This window comes from Monopterus albus, unplaced genomic scaffold (assembly GCF_001952655.1).
Source record: "Monopterus albus unplaced genomic scaffold, M_albus_1.0 scaffold27.1, whole genome shotgun sequence".
Taxonomy (NCBI): Eukaryota; Metazoa; Chordata; class Actinopteri; order Synbranchiformes; family Synbranchidae; genus Monopterus; species Monopterus albus.
Window position 1 is genome coordinate 3,113,798 of NW_018127907.1, and position 21,582 is coordinate 3,135,379.

At 43.1% G+C, this 21,582-nt stretch overlaps 2 protein-coding genes across 2 annotated transcripts in view; both read left to right on the forward strand.

Annotated features, from left to right (window-relative positions):
* The window catches only part of rnf103 (ring finger protein 103), a 14,626-nt gene extending 9,770 nt beyond the window's left edge, over window positions 1–4,856 (forward strand). The window contains exons 4-7 of the mRNA XM_020595543.1: window positions 630–1,052; window positions 1,180–1,312; window positions 1,476–1,562; window positions 2,694–4,856. Coding sequence (XP_020451199.1) covers window positions 630–1,052; window positions 1,180–1,312; window positions 1,476–1,562; window positions 2,694–3,692 — 1,642 coding nt within the window. The 3' untranslated portion in view covers window positions 3,693–4,856. The remainder of the gene's footprint in view (window positions 1–629; window positions 1,053–1,179; window positions 1,313–1,475; window positions 1,563–2,693) is intronic.
* A 3,318-nt stretch (window positions 4,857–8,174) lies between these two features.
* atoh8 (atonal bHLH transcription factor 8) overlaps window positions 8,175–21,582 on the forward strand; it is a 15,387-nt gene continuing 1,979 nt past the window's right edge. The window contains exons 1-3 of the mRNA XM_020595561.1: window positions 8,175–11,081; window positions 12,836–12,991; window positions 15,563–15,754. Of these exons, the coding sequence (XP_020451217.1) occupies window positions 10,431–11,081; window positions 12,836–12,991; window positions 15,563–15,754 (999 nt within the window). The 5' untranslated portion in view covers window positions 8,175–10,430. The remainder of the gene's footprint in view (window positions 11,082–12,835; window positions 12,992–15,562; window positions 15,755–21,582) is intronic.

The window sequence follows — 21,582 nt, forward strand, 5'->3', positions numbered from 1 at the left end:
CATTCCTCAAAGCAACCTGAATGATCTATACATTCACATAAAACACCCCCAGAAAACAAATTAATATTTTCATTCACCTCTTTCATTGCCATATATTTATACAGTATGTGTGTATGTAGAAGCATACCATGAGACAGTGGTGCAAAGTAAATAAGTACAAGTACTTGAGTATTGTACATAAGTGCACTTTTGAGGTATCTGTACATTGCTTCAGTATTTTCACTTTCTGCTATCATACTTTGATTTCACTGCATTTTAGAGGAAAATATTGTACTTTTTACTGTACTACATGTATTTGATAGCTTTTCAAAGTCTGATAAACGATACAGTATAATCATAAGACTTTAAAGTTCCCTGGGGGGAGATTTACTAGCTAGCCAGCATGTAAAGTATGCAAGCATCCAGTTTTCTGGGTGACTCTTTGGTCTTTGACCAAGACAAAACCAAGTAAAAATACAGTCGGTTCTCAGGTGAGACCTTCAGATAAGTACTAAGACACTACTCTGTGGTATTAAAAGGTCTTATAACAGGAACCCTGTAAAGCACATCTAGTATTTGTCTGTTTCCATATAAAGCAAATAATATGTGTCAGTGGTACTGACATGGAGGTTCTGTGTTCTGTCCACCAGGTCATGTATCAAGCGCGGCTGGCAGCGCTCCACTCTCATCATGTCTGTCCCTCAGACTTCAGCATCAAAGGGCAAAGTCATGCTAAAAGAATACAATGGTCATCGCACTGAAACCGAACATATCTTCCGTTGGATGACCTCACATGTGGTTCATCGAATCAAAACGCTGCGTCAATCTGAGCAGCTTGTGGAGGAGTGGCGCTCTGATCCGGCCTACCCGGTCAAGATGTTTCTGTTCGCCCATTTGTCCCAACCACCCGCCTTCTTTTCCTCCCTGTCTGTCAAGTTCACCGGCAGGATTGAGTTCATCTTTGTGGACATACGTCACTGGGATAACCACAGCAGCTTATCAGAGATCGGTGTGACACAGAGCCCCGCCTACATCCTCAAGATGCCTGAGGGCATCTATCGCTATGGCAACAGGTAAAGATTGAACATGGAATTGATAATAGATTATTGCTTATACAAACAACGCTGATGTGATGTTTGAATTGTTTGTTGTTTTTTTTTCCTCTCCTCCCTTCACTTCCCCTCATCTCCTCCTCTCTAGTACGGGAGAATTCCTGTCCCTGACTGCTATGGATACTTTCCTGCGGTCTGTCCAGCCGGAAGTTAATGATCTGTTTGTCCTAAGTCTGGTCATCATAAACTTGCTGGCCTGGATGGACCTCTTCATTACACAGGTCACTTCCTGTTTTCTATTTATTTAAATGAAAGATCCAAATACTTTTTTCACCATTGATTAGACTCCTTATACATAGTGCTGGAGATGAAGAGTAGAGACATACACTTAGTTCTGTATTAATTGTCAAGTAGATTTTGTAACGTATTCATTTTCATGGATAGGGAGCAACAGTGAAACGATTTGTGGTTCTGATCAGAACGCTTGGAACCTACAACTCCTTACTGCTGGTGTCCTGGCTTCCTGTTCTGGTAGGAAATCATCTACACCACACAGTTCTCACAGCTGTCCTGAATTTGAACTCAAGAGTTAAAGATTCCTGTAGAGTTTTTGACCAAGAGCAGCTCTACGGAGCTGTTTGTTTTTCACAAGTGCAGGCACATGCATTTGTACAGTCACATGGGTAATGCAAAACATATTGCATACATAGTGGCTTTCATGTTATCCCGCTGATCTTCAGGTCACGGTAATGCACATGGATATGTGGCACTACAGCAGTGAAGAAGAGGACAGTGAGGTCGTAAACCATGTTCAAAAATTCAGCTTTGTAAATGTTTTATGAGGAAGGAAATCCATGCATCATGTGTGTTTAGGCCTAAAGGATACTTGGTTAGAAGCACTGAATGTAAACATACCTTTTGCTGGCAGCTATATATATATGGTCTGTAAATAAATGAAACAATGCCTTCAAGCTCTTTCAGACAGCCCAGCTGAAGTCTCCTGCCACACTCACATTACATACTCCAACACACCCTTTCTCTCACCCCTCCCCGCTGTGCCGAGCTCCATTGCAGAGCCACTTGCATGAATTGCTAAACGTTGTCAGTAATACAAATTGTAATCACATAAGATTTACTAAGCTGACTGTGCAAAACCTTTTTTATGTGTCTAGGAGTTTATACACTCAGTAGACACTTTTCTTTGGTAGGCTTGTGCACCTGCTCAGATATGTAATGAGCCACTCATAACAGCAAAGCCTGCAGACATGTTTAGGAGGTCAAACATCAGGAAGTGATGTGAGGAAGAAATGTGATCTTAGTGAGTATGAAAAGATTGTTGGCTTGAGTATCTTTCAAACAGCTATGCTGTTGGTTTTCACGATAAGTCTCAGATTTTATAGAGAATTATGGGGGGGGGAACACATCCAGTGAGCAGCAGGCCTGAGGTGACGGTGTGTAATGAGAAGAGGTCAGAGGAGAATGGGCAGACTGCTTCAAGCTGACATGTACGCCAGTAACCCTGTAACACTGGGTTGTGTTAGAAAGGTGTACGTAATAAAGTGGATATAGCCATAGACTAACCTTACCATGACTACCTTAATTGAGTGGAGAGTTCAAGTGGTAATAATTGATCACTAATCACTGATTGATCACTCCCTCCAGGCTCTCCTCCAGCTGCCCTATCTGGACACTATATATTGTTACAGTCTGAAGCTGCTTCGTTATGCTGACACCACGACACTGGCCAGCCTGGTGAGAGCTGACTGGACCTTCTACTCATCCCATCCTGCTCTCTTCCTGTCCACCTACCTGGCCCACGGCCTGCTGGTGGACTACTTTGAAAAGAAACGCCGCTGTGGTGTCAGGAATCTAGAGGACAGCACCACCAATCTGGAGTGGCTAGCCAATCTGTGGGACTGGTACACTTCCTATTTGCTCCACCCAATCACATCGCTGCAGCAGGCCCCATCTGACCACTCAGACTGGGAGGATGATCCCAACTTCTTATTTGAGCGTTTGTTTTTTCCAGATCTCTGGCTACGCCCCTTAGTAAACATGGACTACATTAAAGCCCTGCCAACCTGGAGGTTCAGAGCCGAGGGTCACCACAGGGGGGAGTGTTCTGGTGGCCAGCAGCCTGAAGACACAGAAAGTTCATATTCTGACAGAGAGAGCACGATGGGCAGGGAGTCTCCTCCTGCCAGTCCCAACAGAACACCACACAATAGCAAAAGACATAAGAGTTCGCTTTGCTGTCAGGGCAGCAACACACAGCTGTGTGTGTACAGCAACATGGACCCCAGCAGCAGCTGTCAGTGTGTGTGTGCTGCTGCATCAGCCCTTGAGTGTTGTCAAGGGAACAGAAGCTTATTGCCAGTGGACGGGTCACTGGAGGATGGCCATCTCACACCTGAAGTGGTTTCTAACCAGCAACGCTGTGATTGGTCAGTTTGGCCCTGTGATGTGCTGCAGTGTTCAGAGTGTGTGGTGTGTCTGGAGAACTTTGTGACTGAAGATCTGCTGATGGGTCTGCCCTGTGGCCATGCCTTTCACCAGCAGTGCATTGTGGTGTGGCTGGCAGGAGGCAGACACTGCTGCCCAGTGTGCCGCTGGCCCAGCTACAAGAAGAAACCCTCTGCAGGACCAAACAGATCTGACTGAGCACTTCTTCATGTTTCCTGCCTACAGGCGCCAAGCTCACTGTGTCTGCCATCATCACAGCTTGCTTGGGGAACCAATAAGAGGAAGGCACTGTCATTTTATGTGATCAGGGCTGATGTTACCATTAGCCATCAATCAACTTGTTTCCATTCCTGTTGAATGCAGTGTGCTGGCCATCATGGCAGAAAGGCCAGTCACACTGGCTTTTACATAGAGAGGATATTGATTCACACGGTAAGCATTGATGTAGTCACAGTAAAATCTGTAGCGCAATACACCACATCTCTAGTTGAGCTGCCAGAGTTCCAGGACTAAGAGGACAGTACAGTGACAGTTCTTTCAGATAATGTGAATACAGACACGACAAGAAGGTACTTATGAAGCTAACTGCATTAAAAACACACATATACACTGTCTGCTTGTATCATTACTGCCTGCTATTGCAAAACCTCCATGCTGTATGCATTATTAGGATTTTGGATAGCTTCTCCTTTCAATTGTCAACACAGAAAAGATATATTGGGCAGCACAAAAAAATTAAATGAATGAGTCAGGTGTGAAATATCACTGACAAGTCCGTTTGGTTCTGAAGGTATTGACTTATCCCACCAATAACTTCTCAGAACTTTAATTTTTACTTAGTTTGATTATTCATGTCTCATTCTAAACAAGTACTGTCTGCCTCACTTGCATAATCTACCCTCATCAGATAATCATTTAAGATTGAAAACCTGGAAAGTACAGTATAACATGTAAGAATCCTACATGTACATTTTAGTGATTAGTGACGCCCAAACCTGCAGTAAGTGCTTTATATTAACAGTGGGGTGGATCACTGTGTAATATGAAAGTGGTCACTTGTAGACTTCTAAAGAGAATTATCACCAACTCTGTAGTTGCTCTCAGCTCCACGGAGAAGTTTAGTAGCCTTTGGCTTGTTTTTTTTGTTTTTGTTTTGTTTGTTTTTTTTAACTCTGCAAACATTAACCTTGTTTCTAAGCAGCAGCAGGCAGCTGCGTTGAGTGAAAAAGGGTCTGATAAACCACAATACACTACTACCTGCTCAGCAGCAGACAGACAAAGATATTAACTGGGGAACATAGCGGAGCATTTTGCAGCTAAACAGATATTTACCTCAGGAGTTGGTAAAAAAAAAAAAAAAAAGAAGAGTATTAGACTTAGATTGCATAGATGGCATATATTGTAGATGCATGGAGAGAGGAGGAGAGAAACTCTGAGCATCATGGGACCCCCAGCAGTCTAGGCCTATAGCAGCATAACTAATGGAAGGCTCAGGGTCACCTGACACAGCGCTAACTATAAGCTTTATCAAAAAGGAAAGTCTTAAGTTTAATCTTAAAGGTAGAGAGGGTGTCCGCCTCCAGAACTGAGACTGGGAGTTGGTTCCTTAGGAGAGGAGCTTGATAGCTAAAGGCTCTGCCTCCCATTCTACTTCTGTGGACTCTAGGAACCACAAGTAAACCTGCACTCTGAGAGCGAAGTGCTCTGTTAGGATGATGAGGCAGTATGAAGTCTTTAAGATACAATGGAGCCTTGTCATTTAGGGCTTTGTATGTTAGAAGGATTTTAAATTCTATTCTGGATTTTACAGGGAGCCAGTGGAGAGAAGCTAATATGGGAGAGATATGATCTCTCTTGCTAGTTCCTTTCATTTCCATGTTGATTAAGAGCTGCACAGACAGACTTCTGTTGCTGTATGAGATCACTTGGAGGTCTGTTGCCTTGCTTATGGGCACCTTGTTGCAGTACACAGTCATTTGTTATGTGTCATTGTCCTGATCAGGACCCCATAGTGATGCTTCACAGTACTGAATAGAACAGAGGGAAAACTGCTACCGACTTTTGGCTCAGTTAACTGTTTCAACCCTAAGTCTAAATAAAACACACTAATCCCTTATTAAATAACAAAGTGAAGTTTTAAACCAATAGTTTTATGGCTAACCTACATCTGGTGGAGTGGCTCTCACTTCTATCTGCTGCTGGCATTTAAATGCATGTTTTCTCAATTTATCAAACAATATTTTGACATTTGGAATAGGCATTTTTATAGTACCTTTAATAGTTTGAGGAGAAACATACTTTTAGACCTTTAGGTGTTGTACACTATAAATGAATTGCTCATATTACAATATGACTCAGTAGTTTCTTTGCTGCCATCCTCTGGCAAATGCAGAAAAAATCCAACAAGCTAAGGAAACCTATACTTTGAATTGTATTGTCCGAAGCTGAGGCAACAATTTACCTCTGAAGCTCACAAATGCTTTGCTATGATCTCATATGCTGCGTTTTCACTGTCGGAACCTAACGAGCGGTATACCCCATACTTCCCTTAACCATCAGCAAACATAGTCTCCGGGGTTGACGCAGACCGTCCTGCTTTGTTTTTCCACTGTATTTTCTCTCTGTCGGCCTCTGTTTAGAGGAGGGAGGGGCTGCTCCCCTCTAACACACAGTCAGCTGTGTGTTTACACATGGTGCTTGTAATGCTAATGCTTGAGGTGTGAAGACATGGACATTTAACCAATCACCAGTGACTGCTCTGCGCACACATACCCCTTCCTCCCTTGCAGTCCTGGTACTTGATTTTAATACTACTTCCTGAGGGGTGCTGAAATTTAGCTACCAGTACGCACCTCCAAAGCAGGGGCACCATAGTGGAAACAAACGCAGAACCTGTGACAAGTGTTGGTCAGTGCGACACATTTCAGCAGGTTGCTATAATAGAAAAACCCCGATAATGTCTCCAGTCCTAACTGTGGCACTGCCAGCAGACTGTTCCTTTTAAGCATAGTTTTAAAAAGCCCTGATCTAAAATGTCCAACACTAAGTGTAATTTATTAACTTTTAAGGGTGTTCAGCCATAATTATTCCTGTCCTCCTTTGTGTGAATGCACAAAAATAAAAATTATATGTACAGCAGTAACAATTATTCAAAATAAAAACTGTTTGGGAACTTGGGAGTTATGTTGTCATCTTTCTGGGGTCAGCATGGGGGAGTGTTTCAAGCCAAGTCAAGATTTTTATTTGCCATTTATGCATAAACAGACAGTGTAAGCATTTAGGAAGTCTTGTGCAGCTCTCCTTTGGAGTCGGGTAAGGAGTCAAAAGCCAGAGAGAACACTTAGTCTTAAAATAAAAGTTGCATAAAGGCAACAAAATGTTAAAACAAAAAAATGGGGTAATGGTATTTCCCACAGTGAACTTTAAACTTTGCACTTAGTAATTCATATGGTGGAGTTGGATATGTCATTACACTTGGTGAGGTAGTGAGGAGTTATTGTACATATATTCTTACATTTTGTATTTGCCATCAGTCTTACTGCAGCAGGGAAAAAGCTGTTGTAAAGTCTAATTCTGTGTGTGAGAGTGAGCTGGGTGGCGTGGATCCTTGATTATGTTCAGGCAGTTCAGTCCCAATGATCCTCTCTGCAGTCTTTATGACCCTTTGAAGAGCCTCTCTCTCTACCTGTGTGGTGTTACCGTACCAGACTGTGATGCCAGTAGTGAGGATGCTCTCTACCTGTCCTCTATAAGCCTGGGTGAGGGGGCAATGGTTCAGCAAAGCTTTTCTGAGTCCCTTGATGAAGTGTAGCTGGGCTTTCTTCACTGTGGCAGCTGTGTTCAGTGACCAGCTCAAGACATGGTGTCACCTGCAGGCCCAGGAACTTGTGGCTGTCAGCCCTCTCCACCTCAGTCCCTTTGATGGTCAGAGGCAGCAGAGGGGAGGGGTTCTTCCTGAAGTCTACTATTATTTCTTTTGTCTTGTTTATATTGAGGATGAGGTCATTCTCCTCTCCATAAACAAGAAAGTCATTCACCAAGCTTCTGTAACCCGAGTGTTTGTAAAGCATACTGTCACAGAGATATACAAACACACAACGGGGTGTTTATTTTTGTGAATTTTGGAGATTATAGCAACATTAGGATGTTTATTCATGGTGAATATTTTATACACTGAATCTGATGTTTTTAGGCCAAGAAAAATTAAATGATCTGGTGGTGGTGTAATGGGACTCAGCTTTCTAAAATCCTGGCTGTGGTTCTGTATAGGTGCCAATTAGGAAACTTTCACTTTCAACAAACCAGAACAAAGGCTGCATTACCAAGCAGGAAAAGTCTGCCCCAAGTGTTTGTGCTTAATAACTAAAAGGCCCCCTTGCCAAGCAGCATCCCCAGTCATCCTGTCCTCGGTGTCTCAGAGCCTCAGACCCTGCCTGCACCTTAGCCACCTGTATGGCTACCCAGACTCTCTGCAGTCCAGTTCCCTGACAAAAGTCCCATCTGTTCCTGTCCCTGTCTGTATGTCAGACGAAGCCACCGGCACCACTTTTGATCCTGTCCCTGTCTGTGGGTTATTCCCGTCAGTTCCTGTATCCGAGTGGGTTGACAACTCCATTGCCACCTCAGTTTGTCTCTTGATGATGATGCCATCGCCACCCCAGTTCCCCTGTGGGTCGATGACGACGCAGTTACCCAGTGGGTTGACAATAGCTTCTCAACAGCCCCTACTGGCCTCCTGGTGGTTTGACAATAATGTCCACTTCACCTCCTGAAGATTACTGCTGATACAATGCTGCTGAGTATGGTATCTCCACTGTTCTGAGAGTACACATCCCTGGAGGATGTCTGTACTGACTGACTGGATGCTCGATGTGGTTTTCCCCAGCTTCACCTCCTGCCTCCTTTTATTGACAGTTGTGGGCAGGCACAGTGAGCTGGATGAATTTGGAGTGATAGATGTCCAGGATGATGATGATGAACACTGAGTTTTAAAAACTAAAATCATCTTCAGTTTGCACCTTTATAAACAGTATGAACCTGATCGCTGGTCTAAATGATGGGTCTATCCCGTGTTTATGCAACACATCAGCAGTCTCTCAAAGGCAGTTCTGTTTAGCATTGACAATGTCCTTGCCAACATGTGTTGCATGGTAAAATAAAAATCATTACGTAAATTTTTTCCATAATTGTTTGTAGCTTCAGTAGTTAACTACAAAAATGGCAAAAAAGTTACTTAACTTCTTGAATCACTATGCAAACATGAATGTAGTTGAACTACCAGTGAGCTACTGCCAAATGCACATGGATTTGACTACTGTCCAACACGGTACTGCACAGACACACAGACTGGATGGAGGACATACTGACCCTGTTTTTAAAAAGTTCACTAAAGCATACTTTTTAAAGTATACTTAGTATGCTTCCATCTATTTATGATTATTGTGATTAAAGTGTGTTATTTTTGACATACTTACAAAGTTGGTGCCTGCTATACACCAGTAAGTGGCGCTGCTGTAACTTTGAGTAGAGGACAGTCTGTGTGTGTGTGTTTGTGTGTGTCTGGGGGGAGGGGTGGGGGCAGCCAGTCTGACGCCAGCCGACTTAGAGGAAAGTGAGCCCCTTTTACTTTGATACACTCTGTCTGCTCTGTCCTCTAACGGCAGGCTTCGTGACCACTGCAGCCGGCAGAGACGGAGAGAGAGGAGCAGACCTGGAGCTCTAAAAGTGTCTACTGAGAATATGGACTAATGAACTATCATTAATGTATGGATAAGGAGGAACTTAGTGTAGCCACTCAGTCCAGTGGAGCCAGCTCACTGAGCACCAGATGTCCCATTGTACATTTTGATGTGGAACCGTGACATCGGAGCTTTCTTCAAGACAGGCCCCTGAGCTTCACTGAGGGATGGACCATTACCAGGGCAGCAAGTATGGGACACTATGATCAAGGAATAATACAGTTTCAATCAAACCTTGGCACCTTGAGACATTTTCATAGAGGTTTGATGGAGTTTATTAGCTCACCAGTTTTAACTGAAGTTTTTCTCTTTGAAATATATTACCATCTGTGACTGTTCCCAACAATGAAGTTATTTTTGGTTTACCTCTGTAACTAATTCAATAAGTTGTCCCCTGTGGTCACAGAGCAGTTTCACAGCTGTTCCATATCACATGACTGCTCAATGTGACAGCATTTGGAGCTGTGATTTTGTGTGTGAAGAACTGCTGTCCTTTTCATGTGCTGTTCCCATTATTTTGTTCAGCAGCTGGAGCCCCACTGCAGCCTGTTTGTGCTCAGTGTGTGTATCAGTGTGGGTTACTCACAGTGCTGCTATGCAGACTGACTGGAGCCAAGCTCAGTCAGCTCCACTGTAGGATTCTGAGGCATAAACCTCGACTGCTCGCACAGACTGAATTCTTCACAGCTAAGGAAAATCTTTCTCCAAGTCTTGATCCAGTGAGACAACTTGTGTGGAATAGCAGATGTTACACAACCTTTGGTGCTAATGTGGATTATTCTGCATGCTGCGATGCAGAAAGAGTGGAGTCCCAGAAAACCAGTTAAGTTAATGTAACACACGGCTGTGCAGCTTCCATCAGTGCAGTTGAACAGCTTGTGTTACACAGTTGGCAGCTGAAGGTTTATCACGAAGGTAGGGTTTTTGCAGGGTTTGATATGTGTCTTACTGAACAGTACACATGCTGGTTTTGAAAAGTTTTACATAGACTTCCTTTTGTCTTCTTTTTTTTGGTAATGCTTCCAGTTAATGAATTTCAATCTTATGTAGTGAATGAAACATTTTGTTGGACAGTTTTGAAGACTCCGTTGATACTGATAGTTCAGTTTTCCTTCCTCTTTGCATAGCTGAAATTAGTTTTGGTGTTACAGTATATTTCACTACAGCTTGTTACTGTAGTTACACTCACTGTTGGAAAATGAAGAATCCTCATCCACAGAGTAAAATGTGGAATAGATCCATTAATAAAAACCCAGTATTGATTTCTGAGCCAGACAATAACAAGAAGTTCAAGAGAAAGTCCTGCGAGCCTAAAAGGATTTTCAGTGGGCCTCAGCCTCAGAGGATGGAGCCCTATCCAGTGGATTTTTTGGTGTCTGTAGATGACACCCAGATGGAGGCAGGTAATGTCAGCAGGTTGACTCCACCGCAAGGACAGCCGATGATGTCACAGGAGGTGATGGCCAGTACTGCTGGGATTCTGCCAGGACTTCCAGAAAGCAGCATGGCTGAAGCTCAGAGTGGTGCTATAGACATGAGAATTGGCATTAACATGCCTGCGATCACTTCCACTCTGCCTCAGTCACCTGTCTCTCCATTTGCTAGTTCAGAGATCTCCCACTGGCCCACGGCCATCTCACAGCCTTTGTCAAACAGACTCAAACTGGGCTTCCGCTCCACTTTCCCTTTGTCAGCCTCAAACAGCAGCAGCCACAGCCACTCACCTAACCACCAGGCCTTCTCCCTGGCACCCTCTCTGTCAGGGCAAGCTGCATCTCTGCCTGCCTCCAGAGCCTCCCAGACCTCCCAGTGTCACGAACATGTGGAGCCTGAGGTCCAGTCACCTAAGGTAAATATGTGAACCGTCAATGAAAAGAAGAACAAGTTATGAGACTTACCTAGAAAAACATTTATAGAAATGACAGTTGAAATTAATTATTTAAGATACTCCATCTTATTTCCTTTCAGACCCTAGAAGGTCAGTGAGACCCTGACACAATAAGCTGCTGCTAACCACTCTTTACACATCCCGTTACATCCTGTTTCCTAGTGATGACATCAACTATGAATGTCTAGTTGCGAAAAACTGTACAAAACAGTCTCCAGTTTGAAGCTCTCATTAGCTGACTAATGAGTACATTTGGCACTCTAATAGAAAGTCTTTTTGCAGCTTGAATGTATTATGTCCAATAGGGACATATGCTAATGTGATACAAAGCACCAATTTTGCACAAGCTCGTATTACCCATTAATTAAAACCATTTTAATTTAATACAAAGGTATAATTGTGACCATACTATGTCACTGATGTTATAAAAACAAACCCACTGGCTTTAGATGCTAATGCACCCAGAAGGAAGAATGCTAAATCTGAATCCAATTTGAGTCATTTGGCTGTTTTTAATTCTCTCCATCTACAAAGGTCAAAATGATGTTAATCCTGGTTTATGTTCTTTCCTTTCTCCACTCTCTTGGTCCAAAAGAGTGCAACCTCTTTGTTCTGGCAGTCATTGTTTTGGACTTTTACCATGGACAAGTGCTCCAAAGCTGGGTGTTTGATATGGCTACTTACAGTAAAAAATAAAAAAAATAAAAAAGGCTTAGAATCCTTCACTAGGTGACAGATGGGTCTAATTTACAGGCTGTATTTTGAAAACTGTTTTAAAAAGTGAGAATAACAGCAAGAGTGCTGTAGCAGCAGAATGTTATGGAAGGGGAAGTCCGGTGCCATTTTGTGTGTAAAAGTTAATGCACCTTTAATTCATATTATATCAATTGGTAGTGATTTTGATAATCAGTTCAAGTTGAAAATGTCACGTCTGGGACTCTGTGCTCGCTATGTTCTCACACTTTATAGCCTAAGTGGATTAATATGTTCGTTGAAAGAATGAACACGTGGTTGAATTAAAAGTGCAGTCTCTCTTTTTGAGGTGATTTAAGGTATTTTGCTTGTTTTCGATGTGCAACACTCATCAACTGTTAGCAGCTAATCAAACATCAAACAGGATGTCTTGATCGCGTTTTTTCAGCAGACCTCTGTTTGACTGTCACATTAGCTTTTGTTTAATTTGCATTTGTTTTCAGCTTTCAGCTTTGTTTGTTTTGTGTTTTCAAGGTGTGTATGACTGTAAATCTTATTAGTTTAGGGGTGAACGGGGGACAAAACAGGCAAAACAACAAAGATGTCATGTTTCTGCAAATAAATGTTCTGAATTTTCAGTAGGTGTTTGGTAAATTGCTGACAGTAAATTTACGACAGTTTCACCAAAAACAAACATTTTGAGCTTCATAAACACAGATGTTAAGGCAAAAGTGTTGCACTTCCATACAAATGTACAGGTGTACCTAATAAAGTGGCTGGTGAGTGTAGCAACCTGGTTCTGCTGAACTGGGAACAGGCTGACATTGTGAATGACTACTGTACCTCATCGTTTCCTTTATGTATTCATTGCAGTTATTTCTTCTACTTAATCCAAATGTTTTACATTCAGTTAAAAAATATCGGCCAGCCCAGTGAGGTAACACATCTTAACACTGGAGCAAACACTGAGTAGTTTCAAGAATGAAGCTGGGTGATACACTGTGTTTTTTTTTTTGTTATAGGCATCTCACAGGAAGCGGGTTGGGATGGGTGCTGATGTTCCTGGGCGTCTTCCAGAGGTCAAAGCCATCCAGCAGACCAGGAGACTTCTAGCCAATGCCAGGGAGAGGACACGTGTTCACACCATCAGTGCTGCGTTTGAGGCACTGAGGAAACAGGTAAAACTCACAGTCCATACTGAAAATACACACACCAAAGTGCAAGCTCAAACACAACGATGTACACAGAATCAGATCTGTAACAGTAAATGTGCAGGAGCTGCATCTACACTGCAGGTAACATGAAGATGTCTGTTTCGCTTGGATTATATCACAGTGTCATTTAAGTGTCAAGAGGAAAAACAAGATGTCAAAATGGATTTACTTGGCAAGGAGAAAGATAATTACTAGGGATGTTGATAAAACTGACTAATCGTCAATAATTTTGTGGGCTAAAATACATTAGCCTGCAGTGTAGAATAGGAAGACTGTTGACTGTCATCAACCAACATTTGAATGAACTGGTGGTTAGTAGTTAATGCAGTGGTTAGCGCTGTCACCTCACAGCAAGAAGGGTTTGAGCCCGGGCTGGCCCGGGGCCTTTCTGTGCATGTTCTCCTTGTGCCTGTGTGGGTTCTCTCTGGGCGCTCCGGCTTCCTCCCACAGTCCAAAGAGATGTAGCTTAGGTTGATTGGTGACTCTAAATTGCCCGTACTGTGGGTGTGTGTGGTTGTCTGTCTCTAAGTGTCACCCTAACCCTGTGAAAGACTGGCGACGTGTCCAGGGTGTACCCCGCCTCTCACCCAATATCGGCTGGGATTGGCTCCTGCCCCCCCTGCGACCCTGTTCAGGAGAACCAGTATAAACGATGGATGGTTGCATTCATTTCAACAGTACCTGGTTACACCACTGAGCAGTGACTCTTACTATTTAATGAGATGGCGTTACATGTGTTTGCTGACAACTTGTATGGACTGCACAATAACAAACATGCCCCCTTACCATCTTTGGCAGTGCAGCTTTTTGTGCTCACTGTTGCATTGTTGTGTAGATGAACACCGCAGCTTAAAATTTCTACAGAGTTGTCCGGTGGCAGTGTAGCTAGCTGAGCTGAATGTCCTTTTTTGGCATCTGAGGAGTCTCTTTATTGTTCTGTCAGCGTATGAGCTTTTTTTTTTTTTTTTACTTCAAATAAGGGGCATGTTGTTTTTGACCATATGCACTTTACACATCATTTGGAAGTCATGGAATTAGGAGCACAAACCCTATAACAATTTTTGATTTTTTAAATTGCTGAATAGTGACAGAGGGGAGCGGTCATTATTTTGTGTTAATTTGTCACTTTTAAGTAACTTGGTTTTACTTCATCTGTACTTTAAATTAATTATTACTTTAAGTTGAAATTATTAACTGAATTTACTCAGATTTTACAGCAAAAATAAATTACTCTTAGCCCCTGTAGAGCAGTGCATACCATCTCCATCCCAACTGCTTGCCCACCCTCACTTCTTTGGGGCCCACCCTCCAAGGCAAGATGGAGCCCTTCACTCTCTCTATGTACACCCCAACCCCCTACTTGTACCCTCCTCCCAAGAGGAAAAGAGAAATGTGGCATGTAAAGCACTCACCAAGCATTTGTCACAATTCTTCAGTTTGCAGCAAAACCAGTTTCAGTGGGGTGGTCTTTTCGTAGGCCACAGGGGAAGCAACAAAAGCTTTAGAAAACAAAACGTCCTCTCTCTTAACCCAGTAGGCAATTCATATTGTGCCAGAAGAGGAAATGAACGGGGCTTCTACTCCCAGTACTTTCTCATTCTGAAAAGCGTAGGTTCATTATATACAATTCTGGATTTACATTAGATAAATTCCCATCTTAGAAAGTACAAGTTCAGAATGCTCAAGTACAGCGTCATTCCATTCAATTCGTTCCAGCAGCTGGTTCACATCAGTAGATCTGAAAGATGCTTATTTTTCACATACTGTTTGCATATACAGTATAAGGCACACAGAAGATCTCTGGGGTTGGTTTTTCATAGTGTAGCCTATGAATATCAGACCATATCTTTTGGGCAGCCTCTCTTCCCAACAATATTCAGCAAGTGTGTCAAAGCAGTGTGTGTGTTGATATAAGCTGTTCAAAGAAATAAAAAAAAAACTAAGGGAACACTTGATCATCACAGTATAACACCAAGTCAGTTAAAGTTCAGGGGTATCAATCTGTCCACATAGGAAGCTCAAATGGTTGTGAAACAGTTTCACCTGCTTTGATGCAAATGAAAGTGACAACAGGTGCAGTGGAGAGGCAAAAGAAAGATGGTGGCTGTGGCTCATGAGGTAGGGCAGTCGTCTTCTAACCAAGTTGGTGGTTCAACTCCCGGTCTCTCCGCATGCCTAAGTGTCCCTGAGCAAGACACTGAACCCCAAATTGCTCCCGGTGGTTCGACTGGCGCCAGTGTGCGGCAGCCTCTCGTCATCGGTGGGTGAATGGTGTATGATCTCCTGTAAAGCGCTTTGGCCAGTGTAACACACTGTGAAATGTGCGCTATATAAAAATACAGTCCAGTCCATAACTGTCAAAGAGACGAATGCTCTCTCTTGCTCCTTCCTGACTGATTCTTCTCAAGGTCTGCGCTTTACTAGTGACTTGTCACTACTGGTAGCATGAGGCAGTACCTGCAGCCCAATCAGTTTGCAATTAAGCATGTAGACAATTTCCACTGCTCATTTCCCTGCATTTCCTTCTCTCTCCAGGTGCCATGTTACTCATATGGGCAGAAGCTATCAAAGTTGGCCATACTACGTATAGCCTGCAACTACATCCTATCTTTGGCTCAGTTGGCTGAGATGGACTACAGTTCAGATCACAGCAGTCTGAGCTTCTCTCAGTGTGTGGAACAGTGTACCAGGACCCTGCAGGCCGAGGGCAGGAGCAAGAAGCGGAAGGTGAGGCTGCATTGAGCGCTTTGGCCAGTGCAACACACTGTGAGAAAAGCGCTATATAAAATACAGTCCATTTACCATTAAGTCTCTGCTTATCCTACTGTACATTTTCACATTATGGCAGCTACAGAGTGAAGCAAATGAACCAAGCCTTTATTTCTAATATCGACTGCTTTCTAATTCTATTTGATCACATTTTACCAAGCAGCATTCCTGTTTGTTTAAATCCTTTGTTTATACAAATGCAATACATTCTCCATGTTCACCTGTTGTCTTAATACATTCAGTAGAATGTAGAATGGCAGTCACTGCACTAATTCTGTCAGTAAAACAACACTTCTCTTTTGAACATACTGTTTACTCACTGATCAATTCCAATCAATAATTCTGCTATACTTATCGGTATGGAAATGGATGTATTGTGATCAGTGTTTAACCTGGAAATGCTCCAGCAGTTGTTTGTACATTTTTATTTGATCTTATATTTGGAAATTTACAGAATGCACCAAAAAATTCTCCTCAGCCAGAGCACCCAACTAATCAGTGCCTCATTTCCCAATGGTAGTCGACCTTGAAAGTTAAGAGTTAATGCTTCTAAATTTTTACACACATTCCCAAATCAGCATAAGCAAACCTGTGTTGTGTGTGTGTGTGTGTGTGTGTGTGTGTTATATCACTGTCAAAAGAAAGACAGCTCAGAAAAGCAAATGCCATATGGATAAAACTGATAGGAATACTGGAAAATAGGCATTGGTTTTGTTTCACACTTTCAGAATTATTAAACAAAAACAATGCCTATATGTCAGTAATATTTTTGACAAGCCCATACGGGGACATGACCCAAAGGTCCCGCTGATTTGGATGAGTCGCAGTGTGCAGCTGTCACATTAAGCTTTACATTAAAGCAGTCATGTTGCTCTTTTAGATATAAACTAGATTAGGCTTTCTCTCTGAGTGCTTTTGTATCTGTGTGCGTCTGGGTGTGTGTGTGTTCTGAAAGTCCCAGACACCAGATGTTTAGAGTGGAGGGGAAGTGGAACTGGCGCCATGAAGGGCAGAGGGCAGCGAGAAGGCACGCGAACTAAAACCACACACACACACACACTTGGCACATTCCCCAGCAGTCTCTAACGCACATTTCCCCCACTCTGCCTCTCCACGCCATCTGCTCCAACACACTTTGAAACAAGGACGGGAAAAAAAACACAGTCATCATCAGCCTGTCAGATAGCAGCAGCTGGTGGAAAGACTGAGTGGTGTGTGTGTGTTCTTGTCTTTGCTACATACTGAGGACAAGAAAGAATTTTCGCAACAGAGTGAGGACATTTTAGCCGATACGTACACTTCAAAGGGCCTTTTTGAGGGCTAAGACTACTTGGCTTTAGGGTTTGGTTTAGAATTCAGTTATGGTAAGGGCTGGAGTTATGCATTTAGTTATCATGGTTAGGGTTAGGTGCTACTGAATGCATCATGCCAAGTGTTCTCACAAAGACAGAAAGACATGCGTATGTGTGTGTGTGTGTGTGTGTGTGTGTGTGTGGAGGGGGGGGTGTCTGGCAAGAATTAAATGCTTTCTTTATTTTCTTAGAACCAGACTCCGTGCACACAGTTAGCAGGAAAAAACTTCTTTTTTTTTTTGCTTTAAAGTGATTTTGCACCACCACACTGAGGCCTCATGGTAGGTCACGCAAACTGAAAGATAAATATAACAACTGGAACTTGACTTACAAAAACAATTAAATATCAAATCTCTTACCTCAATAATCTGAATACTTTAGTTTAAAGAATTTAATCTGGTACTCACACTGAAGCAGTGGTGGGAGAAGTATATTTACTTAAAGGTACTCTACCTAATTTCTTTTCAGCCAGGGTCTAATAAGACTCGTAAAAACTTGCACCATAAGCTCAAAGCATTTCCATGACAAAAGCAGTACACAAATGGTGTCTGCAGAGGAATGTGTACCGCTGTACTTACTACCGAGAAGGAAGAAAAACAAAGACAATGGAATGTGTGACCATTGAATCAATCATAAAACAAGGACAGAAAATTTGTTTTTCTTGCTCAGCCTATGCTTTTCAATAAGGAAAAATACTCTCTGCTACTTTGTAACCTGTATGAGCTGCACGTTACAAACTAGGTTCATTCTACATTATCATCAGTTTATCTCAAATCACTGATAACATTATATGCCATTAGCCTATCATCAAGTTACCATTATTATTTCACTGTCATGTGGTTTACCTGTAATAATGCCTCTGTCCGTTTGTCACTTTCACACACACTTTCACAGTGAGGATGTTGAAATTTGGCATGTGTTTTACGCCGGATGCCCTTCACAGTGGCGAGAGCGCTGAATCCTAGCCTAGTCCATCAGAGACCCCAGTTACATGTAATAATGCGAAAGGCATAATATAGAACCAAAGCCATGTCGTTACATCCAGTTAGCCTCTGTTACAGTAGCTTCAGTGACCCTGTGGCATTCTATATATTTTAACAAGAATAATTAAAAATTTTGATTTTCAGCATCAGAAAAACTACAGTTCACATGATTTCTTTGCAGAACAGTGGTACACATATTATACATCATTAGACTCTTCTGGACTTCGGAAAGTAAACAGAACAAGGTTAACTGTGTGTTTCTGATATTAGTCTCATCTCTCTTAGCCACACTTAGCTGCATTTCTTTCATAAATTTCTCCATAATAACTGCTTCTAAACCAAAAACTAACAACCACGGATGTTCAAGTGGGAGCCTGCTATTGTCACACCTCTGTTGTTGTCACATCTGGGCAGTGTTGTCTAAAAGAGAAACACCAGTAATGTTTACACAAAGTTTAGTGCTGTTACAACAATGCTAGATAAGCAAGCCAAGTTACCACCAACCACCTACTCATAAGAAATTTGGCTAAAAATGTTTCACACAAATTCTTTGGTACATTCTGACTGTCAATCAAAATTACTAGCCTTAACCTGTTTCTACCGTTTGCCCTGTAATACAAGCTACTGTTAGCCACATTAGCTGCGCAGCATTACATTGCTAATGTGGCTAGGTTGGACAGGATAAATTCATACACAAGCAGTAAAATAACTTTAAAACAGCAACACCTACTTGAGGTAACTCATGGACAATATGAATAGATCCACTCTTGAGTTTCTGTTTGGAAGTAGATTAAATCCAGTGTTGTACTGACCCTCATTGAGTAAGCACTCTAACTTGCAATGATTAGTGTTAGCACATACGTAACGTACAACATTTTGGGAATATCTCCAGGAACATTTCCATAATAAATATACAACATCCACAGTGTCTTCGCTAGCTCCAAGGATGTAAGTAGGTAGAGACTTCTGTGCTTGTTTGTGCAACCAACAGAACTGTTGGTTTCCTGCAACCTATCTCAGTTTACCTTTACCAGAGACAAACTCCCAAATATACAAGAGCTCACTCTGAACTCATGCTCTCCCATTTTTATGGATAATAAATTATTTTTCGGCATTTTAAAAAGCCAGTACTGGAGCCTGGATGGGCCGCCAAAGAGGTAAAAGAGCTGGCGCCCTGGTGGAGCTAAGACAGCAGGGTTATTGATTGCTGCTGTCTATGCTCTGGCCAACAAAATTGACAAATTGCTTCATGTCAATTGGACTCACCCTGACTTCTCATGTTCTGCGGCTTTGTGCTTTGTCAAAACATGGCTCAGTGACTTGGTCCCAGGCAGGGCCATTCAGGGTTCCAAACCAACAGAATGGACTGTGTAATGGAGTAACCTGGAAGATAACAGGAGGTGGGATTTGCTTCTACATAAACAAAGATCGGTGTAATGATGTCACAGTGTTAGAGAAAACTTGCAACACAGACTCGGAGGCACTATTCATCAACTGCAACTCCATTTTATTCACCAAGAGAGTTCTTCTTGTTTATCCTGGTCAGTGTGTATATTCCACCTCAGGCTTGTGCCAAAAATGCACAGCTGCTCCTAGCTGAACAGATCATTTGTATGTAACGGATTTCAGCAGAGCAAACCTAACCCCCGAACTGCACAAACAGAAAATCAGGTCAGCTGTCCCACTCGAGACAAAAACACACTAGACCATTGCTATACTGTAATTAAGGACACCTATCGCTCAGTCCCTTCTGCAGCCCTCAAACTAGCTGACCACTGCATGATACACCTCATCCCAACCTACAGGCAGAAACTCAAAACAGCAAAGCCTTTGGTTAGAACAGTGCCTTTACTGACTGGAACAGCTTTCAAGCTGCTGCTGCAGACCTGCAGACCCCCCCACCCCACTGTGGAAGACCATCATCTGGCAGACAGTTGCTCCTTCTCTGATCACCTTTCTTCCCCCCAGCCCCCCCACTCCTGAAGATCTGTGAAAAAGATATGTGTGGTCTTTTTGCAAAACAAAAGTTCAGAAAGGCACCAGGGCCAGACGGGGTGACTCCCTCCTGTCTGAAAGCCTGTGCTAATCAGTTGGCTCCCACCTTCATATGGATTTTTAATAGGTCACTGGAGCTTTGTGAAGTACCCTCTTGCTTCAAACACTTGATCGTAATCCCGGTTCCCCAGAAACCCTCCATCAGTGGACTGAATGACTACAGATCTGTTGCCTTTACATCTGTAGTTATAAAGTGCTCTGAAAAAAACGGGTGTTGGCCAACCTGAAAGATATCATAGACCCGCTGTTGGGGCCCCTGCAGCTTGCCTACTGGGCAAACAGGTCAGTAGATGATGCAACATGGCAACTGCATTACATCCTGCCACATCTCAACTCCCCATGGGCCTATGCAGGAGTCCCCTTTGTGGACTTCAGCTCGGCGTTCATCACCATCATCCCAGCCATCCTCCACTCCAAATGGACCCAGCTCGCTGTGCCTGCCCACACCTGTCAGTGTATCACCTGCTCTCTGACAGACAGGAAGCAGCAGGTGAGGCTGAGAAAAATCATATCCAGCACCTGGACAATCAGCACAGGCACGCCCTCGGGATGCGTGCTCTTCTCTCCCTACACCAATTACTGCAGCGCAGGGAACCCCACTGTAAAGCTCCTGAAGTTTGCAGATGACACACTGGTCATCGGTTTCATTCAAGAAGGTGACGAGTCAGCGTAAAGCTGCCCTTGAGGTGTAGTCACAATAACCTGGAGCTGAATATGATCAAAACAGTGAAGATGACAGTGGACTTTAGGAAGAGTCCACTCACCATCCACAGCGACACTGTATCAGCAGTGAAATCCTTCAAGTTCCTGGGCTCCACTATCTCCCAGGACCTGAAGTGGACATCCAATATCAATACTATCACCAACAAAGCACAGCAGAGGATGTACTTCCTGCACCAGCTCAGGAAGTTCAACCTGCCCCAGGAGCTGCTGATACAGTTCTACAGAGGAATTATCGAGTCTGTTCTCTGCGCATCCATCACTGGCTGGTTTGGCTCAGCAACCAAATGGGACAAGAACAGAATCCAGCAGACAGTCAGGACTACAGAAAGAATCATTGGTGCCAGCCTGTCCTCCATGGAGGACCTGTACACCTCACGGGTCAAAAGGAGAGAGAAGATTTCTGCAGACCTCTCACACCCTGGACACAAACTGTTTGAATTCCTCCCCTCTGGAAAGTGCTACAGGTCACTGTACACACAGGAAAGCTGCCTCCATCCTCAAAGATCCCACCCACCCCCAGCACGGACTGTCCGCCTCCCTACCCTCTGCCCGGAGGTTCAGAAGTGTGAAATGTAGGACCACTAGACTGAAAAACTCTTTCTTTCCCTCTGCCATCAGACTCCTAAACAGCTGACAGGAGTTTATTACCAGGAAATACGTCATGTACTGTTTA